Here is a 20,445-nt window from a genome sequence, read left to right as displayed (position 1 = left end):
AGCAGAGCAGACCTGTTTGGCTTAACCACAGCAGCAGTTTGTCCATCCATAGTAACCATGGCTCATCTGTACCAGGACATGCTCAAACCCATGTTGAACATATGGCAAACTCATACAATATACCTGCAAATGTAAACTATACAATGTGTTATACTGACATTAGTACAGGAAAAGTAACCATTTAGTAAATGTTCATTATCACTGCCATTCAGTTAACTCAACAGTAGTTCCTACCAGGAAACTGCTGCCTGTGCATATCCTTCAGTTTGTATGCCATGTCGCAGTAAGGTTGCTTCTGTTCCTCACTGAGCAAACTCCACTCGTAGCCCAGCTGAACACTGATGTCTGCGTTGTTGGCTGTGGGGTTGGCTTGGGACACAGATGACCGATGGATGCGAGACCACAACATAAAGGCATTCATCGGCCTTTTGATGCTGCCATTCTTGTCTACGCTGGACAGTCCGTCCACTAAATCTAAAGGGGGAACATTCGGTGTGAGACTCAAACCGAGTGTTTGGGACAGGGACTCCAAAAGCATGTACATCACTCATTCATCTAAAACAATATGAGACTTTGATTCCCTCAGAGAAAAAGAAATATGGTAATCCTATAATACTGTACAGTTTAGAGGGATATCATACAAATGTCACAGCAAAACTACAACTCAGTGATTAATTACTAATTATAGTTGGAGAAGGGAAATAAGGACACAATCAAATAGCCAGTATCTGACTCAGTATCACATCAATATTGTAGCGATATTGTGGGGATTACTATAAATGTTTTTCTAAGATACTTGTAAATGAGATTTTTAATAAATCAGCATTAATGATGTGGATATGAAAGATAACCAAGCAGCTAGAGACAAATAATAGAACAACTGGAACAGTCTAATAAATTCAGAGAAGCACATCTCTTTAGTGTAAGGTGGCCTTTTAAACCAGGAAACGATAATACTTATTATGCCATATAAAGATGTCCAAATTTCCAAATGATATCTAGTTTCATATTATAGTATTGATGATGTATCACCCAGCTCTAAATCCCATAGTACATTTTACTAGGATACCATGCAAATATTACAGTAAAAATATATATTAAATACCAGTGGTGAAAGTCATTAATTATATTTACTCATATTGCTGTGAAAAAGTAGTTTTTTTTATGTACATGTACTTTTTGGGGTATTTTTTAAAATTGGTAATTTTACTAAGTACATTTTTGCTTAAGTATTGTACTTAGCTACATTTAAAATCACATCCATGACAGAGAACAAATTTGTATTCTCTGTAAGCATCAGAAACTATACCTTCATAAACTGGCAGATTGTGGGGCCTCTCACAGTAAATGCTCAGTTGGCCAAGATGAGAAAAGTAACCTGTCTTTACTTTTTCCGGTGCATTTTTTAACCCTACTGTTACATCCCATTTTTTCTAACATTTTTTACCCCTGGGCTCAATGTGACCCAAGCAATTTAAACCACCAGAAAATGATGTGGTTTTGGCACTAATACAGGTGTGGTTATGTTCAGTTAGGGCCCTAAAGTAGAGGGAAGTTTTTTTAAAGGTGATAAATGGCATGTTATAGTTCTGTGTTATGTTTTACACAGGTAAAACAGCCTGGGTTACATAGACCCAAATGAAACACCAATGATACAGTGTATGCAGGGCATCAAAAACATATTGTCATGTTAATTTCATGTTTACACACTTGTCCCTGTTATATTAGGAAAAGTGATTAAATAAGATGTTAAACACTGAATGCATCAAAATGACCCCAAAGATAATAATTAATAATTAAATTTCCTAATTCCCAATTAAGAGAATCAAGTTTGAAATTTATACTCTGGTCCTTTTAGAATTTCACTGGGAAAGATGGCATCTATCAAAGTTAGTGTCTCTAAAAACTAGGTAACTCAGTGACGTTCACACTGAGTGCATACCTAAAGAGTCACTTTTTACTTTTTCTTGCATAGATTTTCAGTAGTACTTTCACTTCTACTTAAATAATACATCATTACTGTATCAGTACGACTCCATGAGGAGAATTTTCTGGTACATTTTCCACTACTGTTAATTAGCCTCTAATTATTGACCTACTGATACATGATTAAACAGAGCAAAACAGGATAAGGCCAGCCAGAGAGGGTTGGGGTTAGATGTACGTGCATCCTGCAGTGATCCTGTGTACCTGCATCTGTTGGCGGGATGGTGAAGTTGAGACCTGCAGTATTAACTCGTGGCGTGGTCATGGCTACAGGGAGGGGACAGGGGACTTGGGTCACGGTCAGCGGCCCTGTGGCAGCACTTGTCTGGAACATGTGAGCCCCGTGGCTGAGCTCTGGACGCTGGATTTGAGGATCAAGCGGAGTTAGGTCAACCGTACTAGCCGTGTGACCCGTCACTAGCTGGAGCATCTCAGGCATGGCGGAGGCCATGGGGTTAGCGCCGGGGCCGGCCTCACTCAGGCCGCTGACACCCGCCTCCTCCGCCGGCACACCTCCGAAAGCTGTGGTAGTTTCATGAGAAATCTTCATCGTTGGCCGCCCGTGCACACTTTGACACTCTCCTCCGGCTACAGCCCTATGGATGCCCGTTTTCTCAGTGTTTTTAGAGCCAATTTTCCTATTTTCCAGCGGTTGGACCTGCTGGTCACCCACAGCGGTCGGGTCTATCGCATCCCGGTTCAACTTGATTTTCTTCTCCAGCGGTGTACCGGGATCGTGCTCGGTTTCATCTCGCTGGCATTTTTTGAGATATGACGATGCTCCTCTTCTGGGGTGTCTGTCCATGTGTGCGGTTGTCGCCTTTGGGGGAAAAAACGTCTACACGTCTCGGTACACGGTACAAGTCTGCTGTTTTTTTGTGGATTATGATCTGAAACTGACCGTTAGCAACCAAAACAATAAAAACAAACTGTCACAGAATGTTTGGGCTATTCAAAATTTGCCGCCTTGGATGGAGTTCCAGCGTGTCGTCAAGCCGCTCTGATTTATGTTTGTTACAAACACTTAACTTGAATTCCACTTGTCGTTCCACACACTCGCACCAGATGATAAAACAAAACAGTTTTTAAAAAGAAGAAAAACAGAATCCTTCATGTCATAATTTAATTAACTGTTGATGTACAGAAAATATTGTTGAGTACAATCAAATCAAACAAGCTGTACTGAAAAGAAACACAAAAACAATGAAAGTGATTTATTCTTCCATTTTTTCACATTTTCATTTCAACTAATTTATGTTTTCAGTAGCTCTCGCATTCATATAACATGAGTATATGAACTTAACCATATAACTATTAAAATATTAAACTAATAGCTATGGAATCATCCTTCTGAGAGTAACAAAATAAAGATTTGGTCATTTGGAGCGCAGTGCCTCAGAACATGACAAGAGGTTCTGCTTAGCTGTGTTTGCACGTCAAACAGAGAGAAAACTAGACCCATATACACAGTCATACACACACTCAATCTGTTTCTCTCTCTCTCTCACACACACTCTCTCTCACACTCTCTCTCTCTCACACACACACTCTCTCACTCACACACACACACACACACACACACACACACACACACGCACGTAACTCAAGACCCAAAAACTTTTTGGATCAGTGTCAGTTAACAGAAAAAAACTGCTCTCTATTCCTTCTCAGTTGTAATGGTGGTGGTTTAGCAGGCAATGGGCAATGCAGGTTCACACTGTTCCCAGCAGCTGTTGGTAAAAATCTATTAAAATGGTTCCTGGCAACGATGTTGTGATTAAAATAACATAACTGAGAGAACCATGGGTAAGTCTGAGTTGACCGAAAACTGTCCTGAGTGCCACTGCTTTTAACACGTGGGAGACATAGTGAGGACTGAGATGGCCAGTCTTGAAAAAGTAATTAACTGTAATTTGTCCTCTTTTCTCACCATCAGTGTCCATGTTGACTTCAAAATACTCTTACTTTAATTTATCTTACTCCCAAAACCTTTACTCTCTACTTATATTCAGTTAATAGCGTGCGCATATAATATTGGAGTAGAATTTTAATTTCTATGTAGGTCACATGAATGCATACTGAAAATGGCTGAATGCTTTGCTTTTGCGAAGACAAGGGTGTGGCAACAGCACCCTGAGGTGACACAATAGCAGAAGAGAAGTTATCATTGAATAGTGCTATGATTGAAATACTGACTGACTCTTCCATCAGACTGTTACCAAACAACAAGGCATTTATCTGGCAGAGGCACCCCAAGTGTAGAGGGGAGGACAGTCATCACTCCTAACTGGAACAGACTGTATAACTGTGATATAAATAAAGGAAACCCAGAGTCAAGCAGTAGCCAAATACTTAAAAGAACCTGGGCCACTTTTCTACTCCCTCTTTCACCGTTTACCTCTGTTCTGTGCAGTTCAACTGAAGGTTTCAGTCGTCTCATCATTTATACTTCTGCACAGCAATACTAGGTGCCCTGTTGCATATGTCTATTTGCTGTGAATAGCAACCTGATTTAAACAGAGGACAGGGTAGACAAAGAGAAAAGGACAGATCTTTTCCATGGTAATATGCAATTCATCTATTGAATCAGGCTCAGGAGTAACAAGACCTTATTTTCTCAATGCACACTCCTATCCTGCCCTCTGCTGGGCAACTAGAGTATGTATTCTGCCTTCTCCAGATGACTGTTGCAATGAAGCGTATTGGGTGCCCCTAATTGGGTGTATATAAGAATTTTACGCATCACATTACAGCACCAATGGGCCCCCTCTCCCTACCGTGAAGACCTTGTCCACAAATCAAGATGGTGAAAAATCAGTGGTGATTGATGATCAGAGAAAACAGGAGCTGAGAGGGAAACCCACAATGTTTACTTCAAGTACTGTAGTCCTTCTGTTGTCTCGCTCTCTCACACAAACTCCCACACACACACGCTTTCTCTCAAACACACCCACACAACCATGAGTACTCCTTCATTTCCCGAAATTGCCAAAGTTAGCGAAGGCATCTTGTTTGGGTGGCACCATTGCTGGGGTGATGGAGTGTGCAAGGCCCATGGCTGGCATCCCTACTCCTGACATCCCCATACCAGCCATGCCACCCATCATCACTGGAGACGCCATGCCCATATTCATGCTCATGTTCATTCCCATCACGCCTTGGTTGACAGGGATTCCGCCCATCCCCATGGTACCCGTTGCCATTGAGGCCGGCATACCAGCTGCCATAGACGCCGGCATGCCCATCGTCATGGTGTTCCCTGCCATCATGGGATTGGTTGTTGGTCTGATGGGTGTGACAGAGGGTGGGGAGTTGAGGTTCAACCCTCCAAAGTTCTGGGCCAGTAAGTTGACGGGAGGCACACCTGGGGACACAGAAAACAGAGGAGCTATTACATTTTATTTCTAATCACTCACACCACTTAACATCAGACCTGCTGTGCCACGCTGGGTTGTAAAGTGTGTATTGTGGGTCAGCTCCCAAAACCAACCAGTCCAACATGCTCAGGTCGAGCATGTCATATGCAAAATGAAAACAAATGAACAAAACCGCATTGTCCTTTCACACTCTATCTTGATCACTTTTTACTGTTTACTGATCAGTTGAGATATCCAATTTGAAATAATGTGACATACAGTAGCACAGACATATTACTGACAACATGTATTTCTATTTTACATCCAGTTTACATAGCATACCTTGTTGCTGGATGATATTGTTCAGAGTGGGTGGTGTCTTGGTGGGGTTGAGGCCTGCTGATAGGAAGTCCAGGCTAATGTTTACAGAGGGGTCGGACCAGGTTGACCCTAATGATCCCTGACCTCCAACCCCTACCTTCTGCTGCTGTCCCATGGGCTGCTGGGACATCAGGCCTCCCAGGCTCTGAAATGATGACACAAACTTGTTAAGGTTTCATAAATACATAAGGCACATGGTTATGTGCAGTGCTGTAAACTAGCAGTCGCCACTCGCCAAATGCGGCTAAAATATTCCTTTGGCGAGTTAATTTTGGAGGTCTACCTGCCACGGGGCGGGTAAATATTTGCGCTAGTGATCTGTTTGTTGTGTGTTTGTTTTGTTCTATTAATATTTACAGTTACAGTTAGTAATATTTACAGAGTTAATGTAAATAAAAACAATTGTTCACAACAACAAAATATTAAAATGTATTTTAAATCTTACTTTGGCCTCTTCTCTAAACATGTATTTCAATATAATACTGTTATCTCAATTAAAAGTACTAAAACAGATGCATATGGGACAACAAAAGGCAATCTGTTATTTTGTCTGGTAAAAAAATTGCTTGGCCGGTAGATTTTTTCATCTACCAGTCCCCTTGGCCAGTGAGCCAAAAAGTTAGTTTACACCCCTGGTTATGTGACATATCATGCACATAAACAAGAATAGAACATCATCAAGAACATCACACTATAAAGAACAACACACGATAAAGAAAAAAAAAATGTAGCTTGAATGGTGACTTTATCATATTTCAGATTTAATACAGCACAATATTATTTTTCCAAACAGGGATCCAAATTAATTAAATTAGACTACATATTTTGGAATGCCTGTACATTAACTGTATTATATTCTACATTTATTTTAACACCCTGATTCTCATTTGAGCAAGAATTTCAGTTTAACTGATCATTCAACATTTTAGTTTTCCTTAATTCTCCTATTTCTGACAGGTCCTGTAATGTGTGCAGTGCATACCTGTTGGGAGCGAGAAAGAGGGATGGTGGGCATGGCAACAGTAGTGCCTGGTGGTGCTCCGCCCAGAGAGAAAGTCATGCTCTGAGAAGCGCTCAGTGTCGTATGCTGATTGGTTAATTGATGGTTAACCCCGCCCATCAGGTCAAAGAGCTCAGCAGAAGGAGGGACAGAGGCAGGATTAGAGGCTGGAGCTGAAGATGACTGGATGCTGCTGAACAGGTCAGTGACGGGCTGGGAGGGACCAGTGCTGGAGGAAGCTGGGGGATTGGCTGAGAAGGCATTCCAATCTCCAAATTCTCCATTTCCATTGGATGATGCTGCACCTGTTGACATTAGAGGTTTGCTCAGTTCATTATTTTACAGTTCATCTTTGATTTTGACAGAAGCTGTCCCTCTCCTTTATACCAAATTTCCTTCCTTTCACTGTCCCTATTCTTCATCCAGAGGGGTGGGTCATGAGGCACCATACCATTCTGTGGGTCTGACATGTTTGTCCACATCAGCTTCAACAGGTTGGCTAGCCCACTGACTCAATCTACTGCCATCCCACTTTCTGCTGCTATCTCAGCAAGTGCCTTAACAAGCCCCCATTAATTATTTTCTCTCATTCTTGAATAGTCTTGTTTGCTAGCCCCAATCTGTCCTCATTTCCTCAGTTTATGAATCTCCTCTATTAATTTTGCCGATGAACAATGACCGAAGGTCAATTTCACATTTTTTTTCTCTTTTTTGTTGTTGTTTTTATAGACTTTGAATCTAAAGTGACACTAAGGTGCCAAAATGGCTATGGACAAGAATTTTGCACTATTGGTTAGGATTAAGAACAGTGAAGCTGATCGTTGGCAAATGCACATTGGGCGGTTTCATTCCTCTGCTTTTACTGCCAGCTAGAGGAGGAATGGAGAGAGACAAGCAGGAAAAGAAAGGAGAAATGAAATGGATGAATGTAGCAGGACAGTTACAGGAATGGACACCAAGAACCAGAGAGAATGGAAGAGAGGATGGAGAAGTTTACCGGTGGTGGATGGGAGGCTGGCAGAGGCTGCAGGAGAGGAGAAATCAGCAAAGCCACCAATAAGGTCTGAACTGCCACCTGGAGACACACACACACACACACACACACACACACACACACAGACACAGACACACAGACACACACACACACAGACACACACACACAGACACACAACACAGAACTAAGACTTGTTTTGTCCACCAAGTGACAGACACAGACTTGACACAATAGTTCTAAAATCTTAAAAAAGGTCTCATAGTTCCAAAATAAAAGCAAATGCTATACCTCCTTTCATGTCCTCTTGGCTTACAAATTCTTCCTGATTTCTGTGTGTGAGTGTGTGTGTGTGTGTGTGTGTGTGTGCACGTGTGCGTGTGCACGCGCTCATGTGGCAGATTGGAGTTACCTGTTGTAGTGCTCTGATTAGATGAAGGGTCAACCATCAACAGGTCTGCAAGACCGCTACTGGACGACTGCCTGACTGATGGCTGGATTGACGAGGAGAAACAGAGTGATACAAAAAAACATTATTATTAACTGTGTGTCTGAGTGTGTGTGTGTGTGTGTGTGTGTTTGAATGTGTCCTTGTTGGAGGATTAATTGTAACCTGTGTATGTACCTTCTCCTCTGGGCTCCTGTCTCCAGTGTAATGGGCTGCAGCACCCAGGTCCAGAGTCTTGCTGCCTGTGGCTCCGCTGCGTTTCCGCGTGGTGGTGGTTGTGGTTTCTGTTGCTTGGGTGATCTGGATGCTCTTGGTTGTTACCGTTTCCTCCTCATCTTTGAACTCTAGTTTCTCCTGCCGCCCGTTCCTGGATACCCGGTCCTCCTCACTGTCACTATGGCAACCAGATGAACACTTTATCACAATCAGCAGGCAGGAGTCCCCTTTTGCTAGTGATTATACCTGTTTGTGCATTATATATATCACTGCATATAACTGTTTGAAAACATTTACGCAGTTGATGATGTAAAATGCCTCTGCACCTGATTCTGTCAGGGGAGTCGTCTCGCTCCTTCTTCCTGAACTTGTTGAGTGTGTCATCAATGGTGCTGCCAATCTTGTCACTGATTTCTCCGAGCTTCTCACTGAAGGGGAATGCTCCTCTGCTCTTATCCCAATCTTCATCCCACTTATTCCGGTCCAACTCGCTACTCCCAGCTGCAGGAAGGAAGCAGGCAGAGAGCAAGACAGAGAGAGAGAGAGAGAGAGAGAGAGAGAGAGAGAGAGAGAGAGAGAGAGAGAGAAAGATCAAGAGTGAGACATAAAGGGCAGAGACAGTAAGATGATGAACTCATACTGGTGCCGATAACAGTGAACAGTAGAATGTGGCACAAATACTTACAGCGATGGGAACTCTGTTCCGACTGCAGTACACATGGTTAAAAAAATATTTCTAGTGGATAGAGGCATCAACCAAATGGTATATATAGCCTACATGTGCCATGACCATAGAGTATTGAAGTGTGAAATTTCTCCATTAACGCTTGACAGTCAAGATTAAAAATACATAAAGAGAGGCTAAAGGCAGACCTGAGCAACTCTCATATTGAAAGAAAAGGTAACAGTGCAAACATGACACTAATCAACAGTCTTTTCAGCAAGGAAAAATGACCATTTTACTATATTGAAGAGATAAGGGGAATTTAAAAAATCAACATCCCTTATCATATTTTAACATGTTTTCTGTGCTTCATTAATCTTATCCTCTTGGGTTATCCATGGGCGATGGGTTTTTGCAACGGTGGGTAAAATCTGCTAGTGCAAGCCTAAAACTTAACTTAGACACCAAAATCTATTGACTGTGTAAAATGGCTAGAATTTCCATGTTTATTTTGAAATTGTTGATAGGAACCACTGAAATTAATCTTTTCTCTACACAATTCTTTCAGAAGAGGCATGCAAGCTTTTATCTTGAGCAATCTTTCATCCAACATTTCAATACATTTCATTCTCTCAAACACAGTCCATTCCTGGAGGATATGGATATGGGACGTTGTGCCATATCTTAATCAGCAGCCGACACGAGCTGTAAAGCAAAAAGAAAGATAAATAACTCACAGTTCTTAAAGGTGCCGCCTCCCCCTCCTCCCATGCTGTCTGAAGAGACTCCGATGTATTTGTCTTTGTTCTTCTTGGCTTTCTTCCTCTCCTCTCTCAGTCTATCATCATCCTGCACAAACTCCACCATCTCCTTCACCTTCTGACGCACGTTGATGCCCTGATCCTTACCGTTCTCATCTGAGTAGAGATGGCCCCACACACACACACACACACACACACACACACACACACACACACACACACACACACACAGACAGGCATATAAGCAGGCAGATACAGACCGAAGATTCTTGCAATGAACAAACGCTCATTTCCGTTTTGCCTGTTTATTACCCAAGTGATCAATTAAGAATGGTTTTATTTGTATGCCATGTCCTGTGTTTTTGTGACAAGATACTGATCTGTTCCTTTTTGTCACTTGCCGCCTCCACAGGCAGGTCAGAGGTTAGGGGAGTTGGTAGAGACTGTGTCTTGATCAAGGCCACTTAAGCAGGGCAGATACGTGCTGACACAGCCTTTTCAGAAAGACCATGTCCTTACTTCTTGTATTCTTACTGTTTTATATTTTCTACTGGCATACAGGCATCTGTCTGAGAACAACCAATTAATATTTTCCCCCAAGGGCATTACCAATGAAGTGGTAGTTCTCTAGTGACCGCAGATCATAAATGTGTTCTCTGGCGCTGGTGACGACTCTCTCAGACCCATTCCTGATCAGGTAGGCCAAGAGAAGTAAAGCCTGGAAAAGGGATAGAGAGAGTGAGAGATATGGACGAAAGGAAAGAGAGAAAGGGGAAGTGACAGAGGGATGGTGTCAGTGTGGCTCACTCAGAAATGACCTTTCTTAAAATTACTGCAAGACATTTCTGCTTCATTAGTCAATTCAAATTAACTTATATGAATCTGAAACTTTTTAAAACAAAATTTCCATTCCCATACAAGAAATCTGGCTTTTCAGACTTCCTTTACACAACATAATAAAACCTACAATATAAACACAACAAATCAACGCAACAGAGGCCTACATCCTAACAAAGAGTTGACAAGATCAGATGGCAAGTAAAACACAGTAAAGTCTAATCAGTGTGAAATAAAATGTTTCAAATACAAATGAAGGATTAAATGGAAAGGAAAACAAAGTGCATCAGTTAGATTAGCTCTCTGTTTCCTGCACAAGCCTGGTCATCACCCCACCCAGTCTGGACTCACTTCTCCCTCCTGAATCCCCAGTGGAGTAATTACCTTTCTGCTCCAGTCACAACAACAGAGTTACTCCCCATCCCATGTTGCTGGCTGATGCTAAACTTTTCCAGAAGTTTCTCATCACAACAATTTATACCTTGAACAGTTTCCTCTCTTTATTCACTCTCACTGCTCTCATAAATTCCTAACTTACTCTTTAGCTGTATCAAAATTTTCCTTTTACATGATTATTCTAGCAGGACACTGGAGTCTTGTCAAGGCACCATGGATTTGACTCTTGTACTTTTTACTGATGGTGGCAAATAATTTTGGTCACCTAAGAACTGAAACGAATTTTGGTGTTGCACCCATTATAAGATGCACTGGATCAGAGCTGCTCAGCTAAATGCCTAACATGTAAATGGGACAAAGAGACAGAGAGAGGTGACAGCGTATGTATGTGCCTTGCCCTTAGCCTGTGAAGTTGGAAAAAGTTCAAGTTTGGTTTCAATGCATAAACTAACTCTAACAAAAATGGTTTAAGAACCAGCTTGTACATATATGACTCAACAGTAAACTATGTATACAAATGGCTGAAAAGCTGTGAAGTGATGTAGTGAGGCTTAGGTAGGAGAGTGTGTGATCTCTGCACAACGGGAGTGGTTCCCTTGCAGTTACAGTGCGTAGCAACAAAGAAGATGAACTACCCGCCTTACTGACGTGAGGCCAAACTTCGGGTCTCTTTCTCTTTGTAATGCAAAGGGAAACTGCTCCTGTGCTGCGGAGAACTAAAGTGAACACACTCTGCTCCTCCTGAGATCGCAAACACAGCAGAGTGTTGAGAGCGAGATGCTGTGGTTGCAAATTTTAAAAATTGGGTATTTTTATTCCACTTAAAAGTAGAAGAACAAAACTGACAAATGTGTTTCAATCCAATCAGATGTGGAACTGGAACTGGAAGTCAAAAGATCAGTTTACTGGTTTCTGACTGTAGCCAGACAGAAGCACCCGGTCTTGTCCAGACGATACAAACGCAGCACCGAACACTGTAGCTCAACAGAACACAGCAAGTGCACACAGAAGAACCACCGTAACCATGGTAACTCCTTCTGACTGCACAGAACTGTCTCCAACAGAACGCCCCAGTAACCATGGTAACCTTACCTTGTAGACCCGTCTCCAGTTCTTCTTGTTGTCCTTCAGCATCCTGGTCCACAGCATGTTCATCACCTCTGGGAACTGTTCATACATGAAGGTAGACCTGCACACGCACGCACACACACACACACACACACGCACGCACGCACAAACACACACACAGAGTCAAAAAAGTTACTGTGTTGGAGAAACTCTGCATGCAGGGAAAGCAAGCTACTATCAGGTGTGTCAGAACAGAGACAAAAGTTAGTCCTACCTAAATACAAGGGGTAAGAAATGCTACAATTAAGGAGACGCTAACTATCTAATATCAGACTTCATGTAGGCAACATTCATGTGGCTTCAGAGTTAAGGCCTTAGCACATCAAGTCCATATTTTCCGAATGAGTTTTTTTTTTTTTTTTTTTTTTAATCCAAAAGAGTCGGAGTTGGTGTGTAAACATGGTTGACACATCATAAGGTGATATTTAAGTGTGTGACAGTTTTGGACAAAAATTACAGACCTGCTGTGCAAAGGCCTTTGAAGCTACAGTTTCTGACGACTAGAGGATGTTGAGAGCTCAAACTCTGTTCCTATGTTCACAGCAGCTTGGTTGTACAAAGCCTACAGTTTAAACAAGAGAATGTGTTTTGTGGAGGAAATGAGTGATACATTTCACTTCCCGAAGGATCTGGTTGGATTACGATGATAATTTTGTGTCTGACCTCCAACTGAAAAATGTGGTGAAGCTGTGGACTTTCAGCTACACAGCAAACAGCCACTCTGAATGAACTTTTTCTATTGTTGCTGTGCTGACTGCAGCGACAGAGGCACTCGCACAACTGATCTGAAATATGGATTAATTTATTTGCAGAATGTGCGGTTTCAGACACACTTTGGAGAGAGCACCGGTTTTGCACTGTAGGGTTGAAGTGCACAGAGCTACATTCCGGGCTGGATTTGACAACGAGAAAAAAAGAGGAGAAAAACAGCAAAACGACTGGGCCCTTGTGGTACTGATTTATATAATTTGGGATGTAATAGTCTCCATAAAGCACAGACTAGCTTCAGGATTCTTAACAGGTTCTGAAATCACTTAGTGCAGGTTTAACATGACAACAGCGTCACAGCACATCTGACCAAAGAAAAAAGCTCAACAATACCTGATACCTACCTGTCTACCTTTGAAGAAGTTTTCAAAATATTTGTCTGACATCTGCTGACATTTTCTTCTCCATTTTTTAAAATGCATAATAGCCTGGTAATGTAAGGCAGCTATGTTGTTTCTGTTCGACTCTTCCAGGGCGCTGGCTACTTGTGCACAGGATGCATGACTTACCAAGTTATTCATTTTGGCCTTCCTTTTGAGATAGACCAAACTGACAAGATTTAATAAAACAGACCTAAGCATGCTGCTCTCCTGACTTTAATTCAGGATGTAACACAGTCACTGGCATTTGGGAACTGGTCCATCATCACAGACGTCCACATATTAACAAACACATGAGTACCAAGATCTAAAAAAGCATGTACATGTATTTTTCAAGAGCATAAGCACAATTAAAGAAGACACTTACAGGATGTCAGGCTACATCTGAATGGCCCGGCTCATCTCCACACTAAATTAAAACTTTAATAAAATAAACTACATTCACCAACATACACTAACATCCTATTTTAATTAAACAAAAGTTGTTTTGGCCTATCTGCTGGTTTTCACTAAAAATCTCACATCAGTGTTTTTAATCCTCAGGCACCAACTATCTGCTGATCAATTTCAGTGCAGTGTAAGACTGCTGGATGTCGCTGTAGGCCATTTCGTGTGCATACAGCCGCACAACTGGAACAACTTAACAACAGAATCAAGATTCTAACAGACTTTTGAGTTCATGCTGTATTTTTAAACTACCTCTTATTGTATTCATTCTTTTCATTTCATCCACAGTCCAATGATATTTGACCGACTTTTTTGTGCACAAAAATAATATTTAACAAAAACAGGATAAATAAACTGCGAAAGAGTCATGACGTAAATTATTAGTTTATCAACAAATTAGGTATAATATGTAGACTTTGTCATATTTAATTAAAACAGAGAGTAATTTGATGATCTATCGGTGAATAGCAGGATAATTACAGAGAGCCATTATTATTTTGTCATTGATGCATTACAAGAAAAGGCAGGGGCCACACAGGCCTTTAGTGAGAGCTTCTCCAAATGGCAGCTTGCTTCTCTTTCATTTTGGCACTTTCCACGCCTCATATACAATGATCTCTTGTCTCTACTCCTCAAAACATACAGCATTAAATGTAGCATGCATGTTTGTGCACCAAAATGCACATCACTCACACTGCTAGGTCTGAGAAATGTGCATGCTTGCATAACGTATGTGTACATGCTTCTGTGTTTATGTTAGGCGTACTTGGCTATCTCTCCCATCAGTTGTCCTGAGGGTCCCCAGGGGTCGTCATTGGTGGCCTCTCTCACCTTGGACTCGATCTCAGAGTAGTTCATCACCACATTGGTGCTGTTGACACAAGGAAAAAAAAGAAAAACATCAAACACACTTTCTGTTTATATATAGAACCATCTAAATAAATGATTTAAAGCGTGTAAAGCTAAAACCGTTCCTTGTTTGTTTTTCTGTTGACTTATTGTGAATATGATGCTTATTATTATTGTCAGTCTTCCAGTCATTCTGCCTCGCTAGTCACTTATAAGCCAATGGCCTTGGGCTTGGCTCTGTGGTCCCCCTTCACACTCCACTGGACACATCCCCAGAGGTCAGGGGGTCACACACTCAACAACAGAGGAAAAAAACAGAGTGCCACAAAGGACATGACAAGAAGACAGACACATGCACATATTTTACACAGTAATACACACAAAGTCATGCATATAGTCAGGACAACCACTCAGTGACAGATGATCTCTCGGGCTACCAAACCCTGATTATCATATCTAGATTCTACTGCTCTTCACACACTCTACACATCACAGATGTCTACCTCCTGCTACCCAACACCTCATTCAGACATACATGTGCGCGTGCGCGCGCGCGCGCACACACACACACACACACACACACACACACAGAATAAACTGTAGCATAAAAACTAGAGACAGAGAATGAGTGTTTCTCTGAGATGACAAGGAGAATCTCAGTCCACTGAATAATGAATGAAAGCTTTCTAAAAGCCTGTGTCCTGGCCAGTGCACCTACACATCAGAGGCCAATACAAAAGCGTGCACCCACACCCACACACACACACAAACAAAAGCCTTTTGTGAGAGAATACATTCAACACAAAGGTAGGTGAGTGGGTGTGGGCATAAAGGTGGGGTGAACAAGGTGTAGATATACATGCACATGTTTATGTGACTGCAGATGTGTAACGTGTGTGTGTGTGTGTGTGTGTCTGTACTTCCTGGCCTCTTTGTTCTGTGGGCTCACCTGCTGCTATGTTTGTTCCTGCACAGGTGTGTAACGTATGTGTGTGTGTGTGTGTGTGTGTGTGTGTGTGTGTGTTACTCTCTTGGACCTGGTTTGCTACAGCAGACCTGAACACAGACCTCTGGAAAAGGCACAGTCAAAGCACCACAACATGAAATACACTTTTCCCCCTCTTCTTTCTCCTCTTTCTCCATCTCCCACCCTTCTCCTCCACTCCACCCCTTTCTCTCTATCTCATCTTCTGCTCTTCCAGCCTGTCATCCCTTCTTCATCTCCTATCATCTGGCCTTTTGTTCCAGCTTCCCCGTCTCCTCCACTTCATCTCTCTTCTGTCTTATCTCCTGCTCCTATCCTCTCCCACTCCTCAGGCCTTTCATTCCTCCTTCATCCCTAAGCCGTCTCTCTTTTCCCTCTACTGTTTCTCTCCCTCTCTCGCTCCTATGCACTCCCCCCCCCCCCCCCCCCCCCCCCCCCCCCCCCCCCCCCTTCTGGCTTCAGGAAAATGAAAAAAGCAGCATCTGTACCTTTCGAGAGCTAACTTTGAACATGTTATTGTAAGCAGATAAGATACAGACAGGTAGCGAGAGCACTATAACAGTCTGGCTCTTAATCTGTAGGAAAACCAAGACCTTGGTTGCCAGCCCTGTCAGGGCGGATCAATAATAGAGTGTATTCATCATGCCCAGCCAGGCACGACCAACAGCTAACAGGAGCTGGTGTCTATTACTCTATCTGGGCTGTGGTTAGATCTCAGTATGCTACTTCTTCAATCTCCTTTCATCTCTCTCTCTCATTTTCCCCCCTGCTTTCTTCAGGTATCTTTACTTCACACCCCCATTTTCTAAGTATTTCTATTCTCTTTCTTCTCCTCTCCTTATCAAGTTTTGCAAAATAATTGTTACCTAAAATGGTGAGCTAACTCTGCACTGCACTTGTAAACGTCAAATATGACTGCTGAAAAAACGTTATCTATTCACATTCCTTTAGTCGCTTTTCTCTGAAAGGGGCTTCATCGGAATGAAAACATGGCGGTCACATGGTGAAAAAGGAAGAACAGAACCACTTCTCATACAAGTATATATCAAAGCTAGCCTACACAAGGGAATATTTCTAATACACCAATCTTATCAACCCAAATAACAAATAATTTTTCTCCTGCACTAATGTGCTGTATGACCACACCAGTGATGTCAAGAAGACTCACTTCACTTTTTTCACAGTTCAGTATTGTTAACGTACAGTACAAGCATGTTGATACATCCACCTTTTTCATCTAATACAAGCATATTATGCCGCCTCCAGTGTTTGGCTCTGTGAGCCTCAGCAATATCTTATTTGACTGATAAAAAGTGAAAAGGAGGAGCACAGCAGCAAGAACACAGAACCTAAGCCTCCATAATACCCAGGGAGAACTCTCATCAGGCTGGCTCTCTGTCTGCATGCATGCATGATCTGACAACTGTGATGGTATGCACCAATGAGCTGTGTGTTGACAAAGCCCCTTGTGGTCTCGCTTTTCCTTACCTTACTCCTGTTTGAGACTGTCAAGCTGAGTGAATATGAGGAGTGAATAAATGTCAATCACCAGACAAGCACAGGCAGCTAAATCTTAGCTGTGACTTGTAAATGTATCCTTGCCACCAATCCCTTTGGCTCATGTGGAGATGGGACTGGGACTTTAATGTCCTACTATGGCTAATACCAAGTTGGACATTACACAGTATGATGAAAGTGATGGCCAAAATGAAATGCCATGCTGTGGCAAAAACCAAAGATAGGTTATGGGGTGACAGTGATTCCAAACTCTCAACCAAGCATGAAGGAAAAAGAAACGATGGCACAAAATGCCAAACAACACGACCAGATTTTAGACGGTGCAATTCTTGCTTTGTCAAACTGAACAGACATTCTTATAGTGTGATGATATTCACATGAAACTGTGCCAGTAATTAGGACTTAGAACCAGTATTTCACATGAGAATCTATGATGTTACTGTGTGAAGGCAGATACACATGTGACATACTGGAGAGAAAGACACTGGCATTTCACTGACACCTAATTCTGATTCTTGGTCTACTCCACACAAAGAATTAGACTCTAAACGCACTTTTACATCAAAGTTACTGCTGATAATTGTGACAATAATTCTAATCTATATAAGTTGATTTATTTACATATGCAGCATTCTCCACCCTTCCTGTAGTATGAAAAAGATCTGTATACTGTTGGAGATTAAGCTGATATAAACTTTTATAAACTTATATAAACACTCCTTGCATCTGATTATTTTGCTTATTTAGTGAAACTGTGTTCTTTTATTGCTGTGTAAAGAACATTGTGACTACTTTTTTCTGAGAAAACAAAATGATTAAAACATTTTTTTTTTTTTTAAGTTGAACATAGCCATCAGGACCACATTACCTCCATCATAGCCACTCCTGCATAATTACGGTACGTAAGTTGTTTACTAGGTTAAGTTCAGCAGAACAGTAGGCTCTGTTGTTCTTCCCTCCATCTCCTTTGGTAAAGCAAAAATCACTCTAACTTATACCATTACACTGTACTTTCCTCCCGAAGCCAATAGTTAACAACATTAAGACCTGAGAAGCATGTGTAGCCTTGTGTTGGGACTAACAACAGGATTTACTCGTCTGCACCACTGACACCACCCATGAACTATGAACTGTGGAGCTAGCGTGGTCTCCGAGCCAGCTTTGTTGATACTCTTGTCTGGCCGTAGGGGCATGGGCCTTGCTGAAGCCGCTTTAGCCACACCACGAGGCTCGCCCATTAGCTAATTAATTTAAAATTTTTACCTTTAATGACTGACTAACACTATCTTTTTTTCATAACGCCTTGGATGTGTGCATACTGGATGTAGCGAGCATCACCAGGGCGGGACAGGGCGTGATTCTGCTGCAGCGGCACACACAGATAACACAGGTGCCCTGGGCTTAGCCATGCTAGCATAATTGGCTAACAGGGTAGCTTTAATGCAGGACCGAAAACAAAATACATGACCATTCTGTGGCACAGTTACTTTGCTTTTCTGGGTCCGTGCGAGGAGCATGATAGAAGGCACGAAATGAAATGCAAAAATAAAACTCAAATTTCTGTTTCTTCCACAAGGCAGAGAATTGGCAGCTAGCCAGCTAGCTGGCGAGCTAACAGCTGAGGGGCTATCTCCGTGACGTCACGGCCCGTTTCTTTCTCTGGTCAGCGATGAAAGCTGCTGATGCTGCCTGGTTAAGCCACCGTGCTAGCTAGCCTGTTAGCTAATCCAGCCTAGCGTTAGCGGGCTGCTTAGCCGCTCTGCCGGTTTCACGGTACTCTAACGGTACTCACGCTTTGTCCACCAGCTCTCTGACTTTCCACATATTCAGCATCTCCACACGGAACTGCGGGCCCGCCACCTCGATACTGCGTCGCCCCGTGTCTCTACGCCCACACACGGTTATGGACTCCGGTTACCGACGACAATCCCCCCCAAATGAGCTCCGGTACGGCGGCTGCAGTTAACGGGCCGGCCGCAGTTGCTACGGAAACATCGTTCCCTGTCTACGTCACCGAGACGTAGAGATGCAGACTGAAATCACGTGTGTTTAACATGCAAGGCTCAAGATGGCAAATGAATGAATCAGAATCAGAAATATTTTATTGATGTCCGAGGGGAAATTGGGTCAGTTACAGTTGCTCCAGTTCTCAAGAGAAGAATATGCTATAAGCATAAATGAAATTATAAGAAACAGAAAAGAAGTGAGAAATATAAAAACATGCGAATTAGAAAAAGTATGTGCATGATGAATAAGATATGTGTGGTACTTTAACTTTATTGATCCCTGTAGTTATGCCACAGAGCTGAGCTCATGGAGCAGGTAGGGCCACAGTGGCTAATTTAATGACTGACTGTATCATTAGTATTATTTTTTGCATAATTTTGCATAATGCTCTAACCCACAGTGTTAACCACTTCTCCATGCTGAAGGCAATACCTGTCCATTTCCACTGAGCTGAAATTATGTCTGTGGGTTTACAAGGTGAGGATGGGACCTTCAGAGAAAGATACTGGCCCAGATGGCACTTTTCAGTTCCTGATTAAAGTATTTAGACAGTCCCTGGAGATTGTTTTTTTGGTATCCACTGTATATTGTTATTAAGACTATGTAACATGTCGAGGGGGTTTGCTTCAATGAGACATCAGATATGGGGACGTTGATCACTGCCCCATAAAGCTTTGCTTCTTTCAACAGCACAAGTTGCCAATTTAACTCATAGCATCCCTTATTGTAGATGTTTGGGTTGCACACGACTCATTCCAGAGCTTCAGTTTGCATCTCTATTGCAGAAAACTGAAGATGTCAGTCATTCAGGATCAGACTATGTAGACAATGCTGAATGCTGATATATGAGTGCTATGTACAGAAAATATTTAATGGAAGGACAGTGCATTTTAAGGGACAGGCAATTAGGTTATGAGTGCATTGTGTGTGTGTGTGTGTGTGTGGGTGTGTGGGTGCGCGCGTGCGTGCACATGGTTCTCTCTGGTGCATGCATATGTCTCTATAGGTCCCATTCATCTTGAGCTGTTGTTCTAAAAAGAGCTGTTGACAAGCCAGAGAAACTATCAGCCTTGATACTAAAGACAATGGGAGAGTGTGTGTGTGTGTGTGTGTGTGTGTGTGTGTGTGTGTCTATGTGTCTATGTTCGTGTTTGTAAGCAGGTGTGTTCAAGACAGTGTTGGAAAGAAATAATCAGTCTTTGTCATCCTGATTCCTTCATATTGTTCGTGACTGACACCAGTGAGTCCAAAGTAAGTCACAGATGCATTTACACACACATAAATGCACACCTTGCATGATACACACACACACACACACACACACACA

General features: G+C 42.2%; 1 protein-coding gene across 4 annotated transcripts in view; it reads right to left on the bottom strand.

Moving 5' to 3' along the window:
* Positions 1 to 19,121, bottom strand: part of LOC115371117 (clathrin interactor 1) — a 37,327-nt gene extending 18,206 nt beyond the window's left edge. Inside the window, exons 1-12 of one of the 4 annotated variants that reach the window (XR_003929324.1) lie at positions 18,904 to 19,120; positions 14,526 to 14,630; positions 12,129 to 12,225; positions 10,413 to 10,521; positions 9,780 to 9,959; positions 8,705 to 8,879; positions 8,340 to 8,556; positions 8,127 to 8,208; positions 7,721 to 7,798; positions 6,706 to 7,028; positions 5,685 to 5,868; positions 3,547 to 5,350 (exon numbers count right to left, since the gene is read on the bottom strand). Coding sequence is in view for 2 of the 4 variants with exons in the window: in XM_030068268.1 (XP_029924128.1) it covers positions 4,959 to 5,350; positions 5,685 to 5,868; positions 6,706 to 7,028; positions 7,721 to 7,798; positions 8,127 to 8,208; positions 8,340 to 8,556; positions 8,705 to 8,879; positions 9,780 to 9,959; positions 10,413 to 10,521; positions 12,129 to 12,225; positions 14,526 to 14,630; positions 18,904 to 18,944 (1,983 nt within the window). In the remaining 2 variants the exon portion in view is untranslated. Of the gene's footprint in view, positions 1 to 3,091; positions 5,351 to 5,684; positions 5,869 to 6,705; positions 7,029 to 7,720; positions 7,799 to 8,126; positions 8,209 to 8,339; positions 8,557 to 8,704; positions 8,880 to 9,779; positions 9,960 to 10,412; positions 10,522 to 12,128; positions 12,226 to 14,525; positions 14,631 to 18,903 lie in introns of those variants that run through there. The other 3 variants (XR_003929325.1, XM_030068268.1, XM_030068269.1) reach the window with 3 other exon arrangements.
* Between the last annotated feature and the right edge of the window lie 1,324 nt (positions 19,122 to 20,445).

This window comes from Myripristis murdjan, chromosome 14 (assembly GCF_902150065.1).
Source record: "Myripristis murdjan chromosome 14, fMyrMur1.1, whole genome shotgun sequence".
NCBI lineage: Eukaryota > Metazoa > Chordata > Actinopteri > Holocentriformes > Holocentridae > Myripristis > Myripristis murdjan.
The sequence above is the reverse complement of the archived record's forward strand: the minus strand, read 5'-3'. Positions and strand labels throughout refer to the sequence as shown.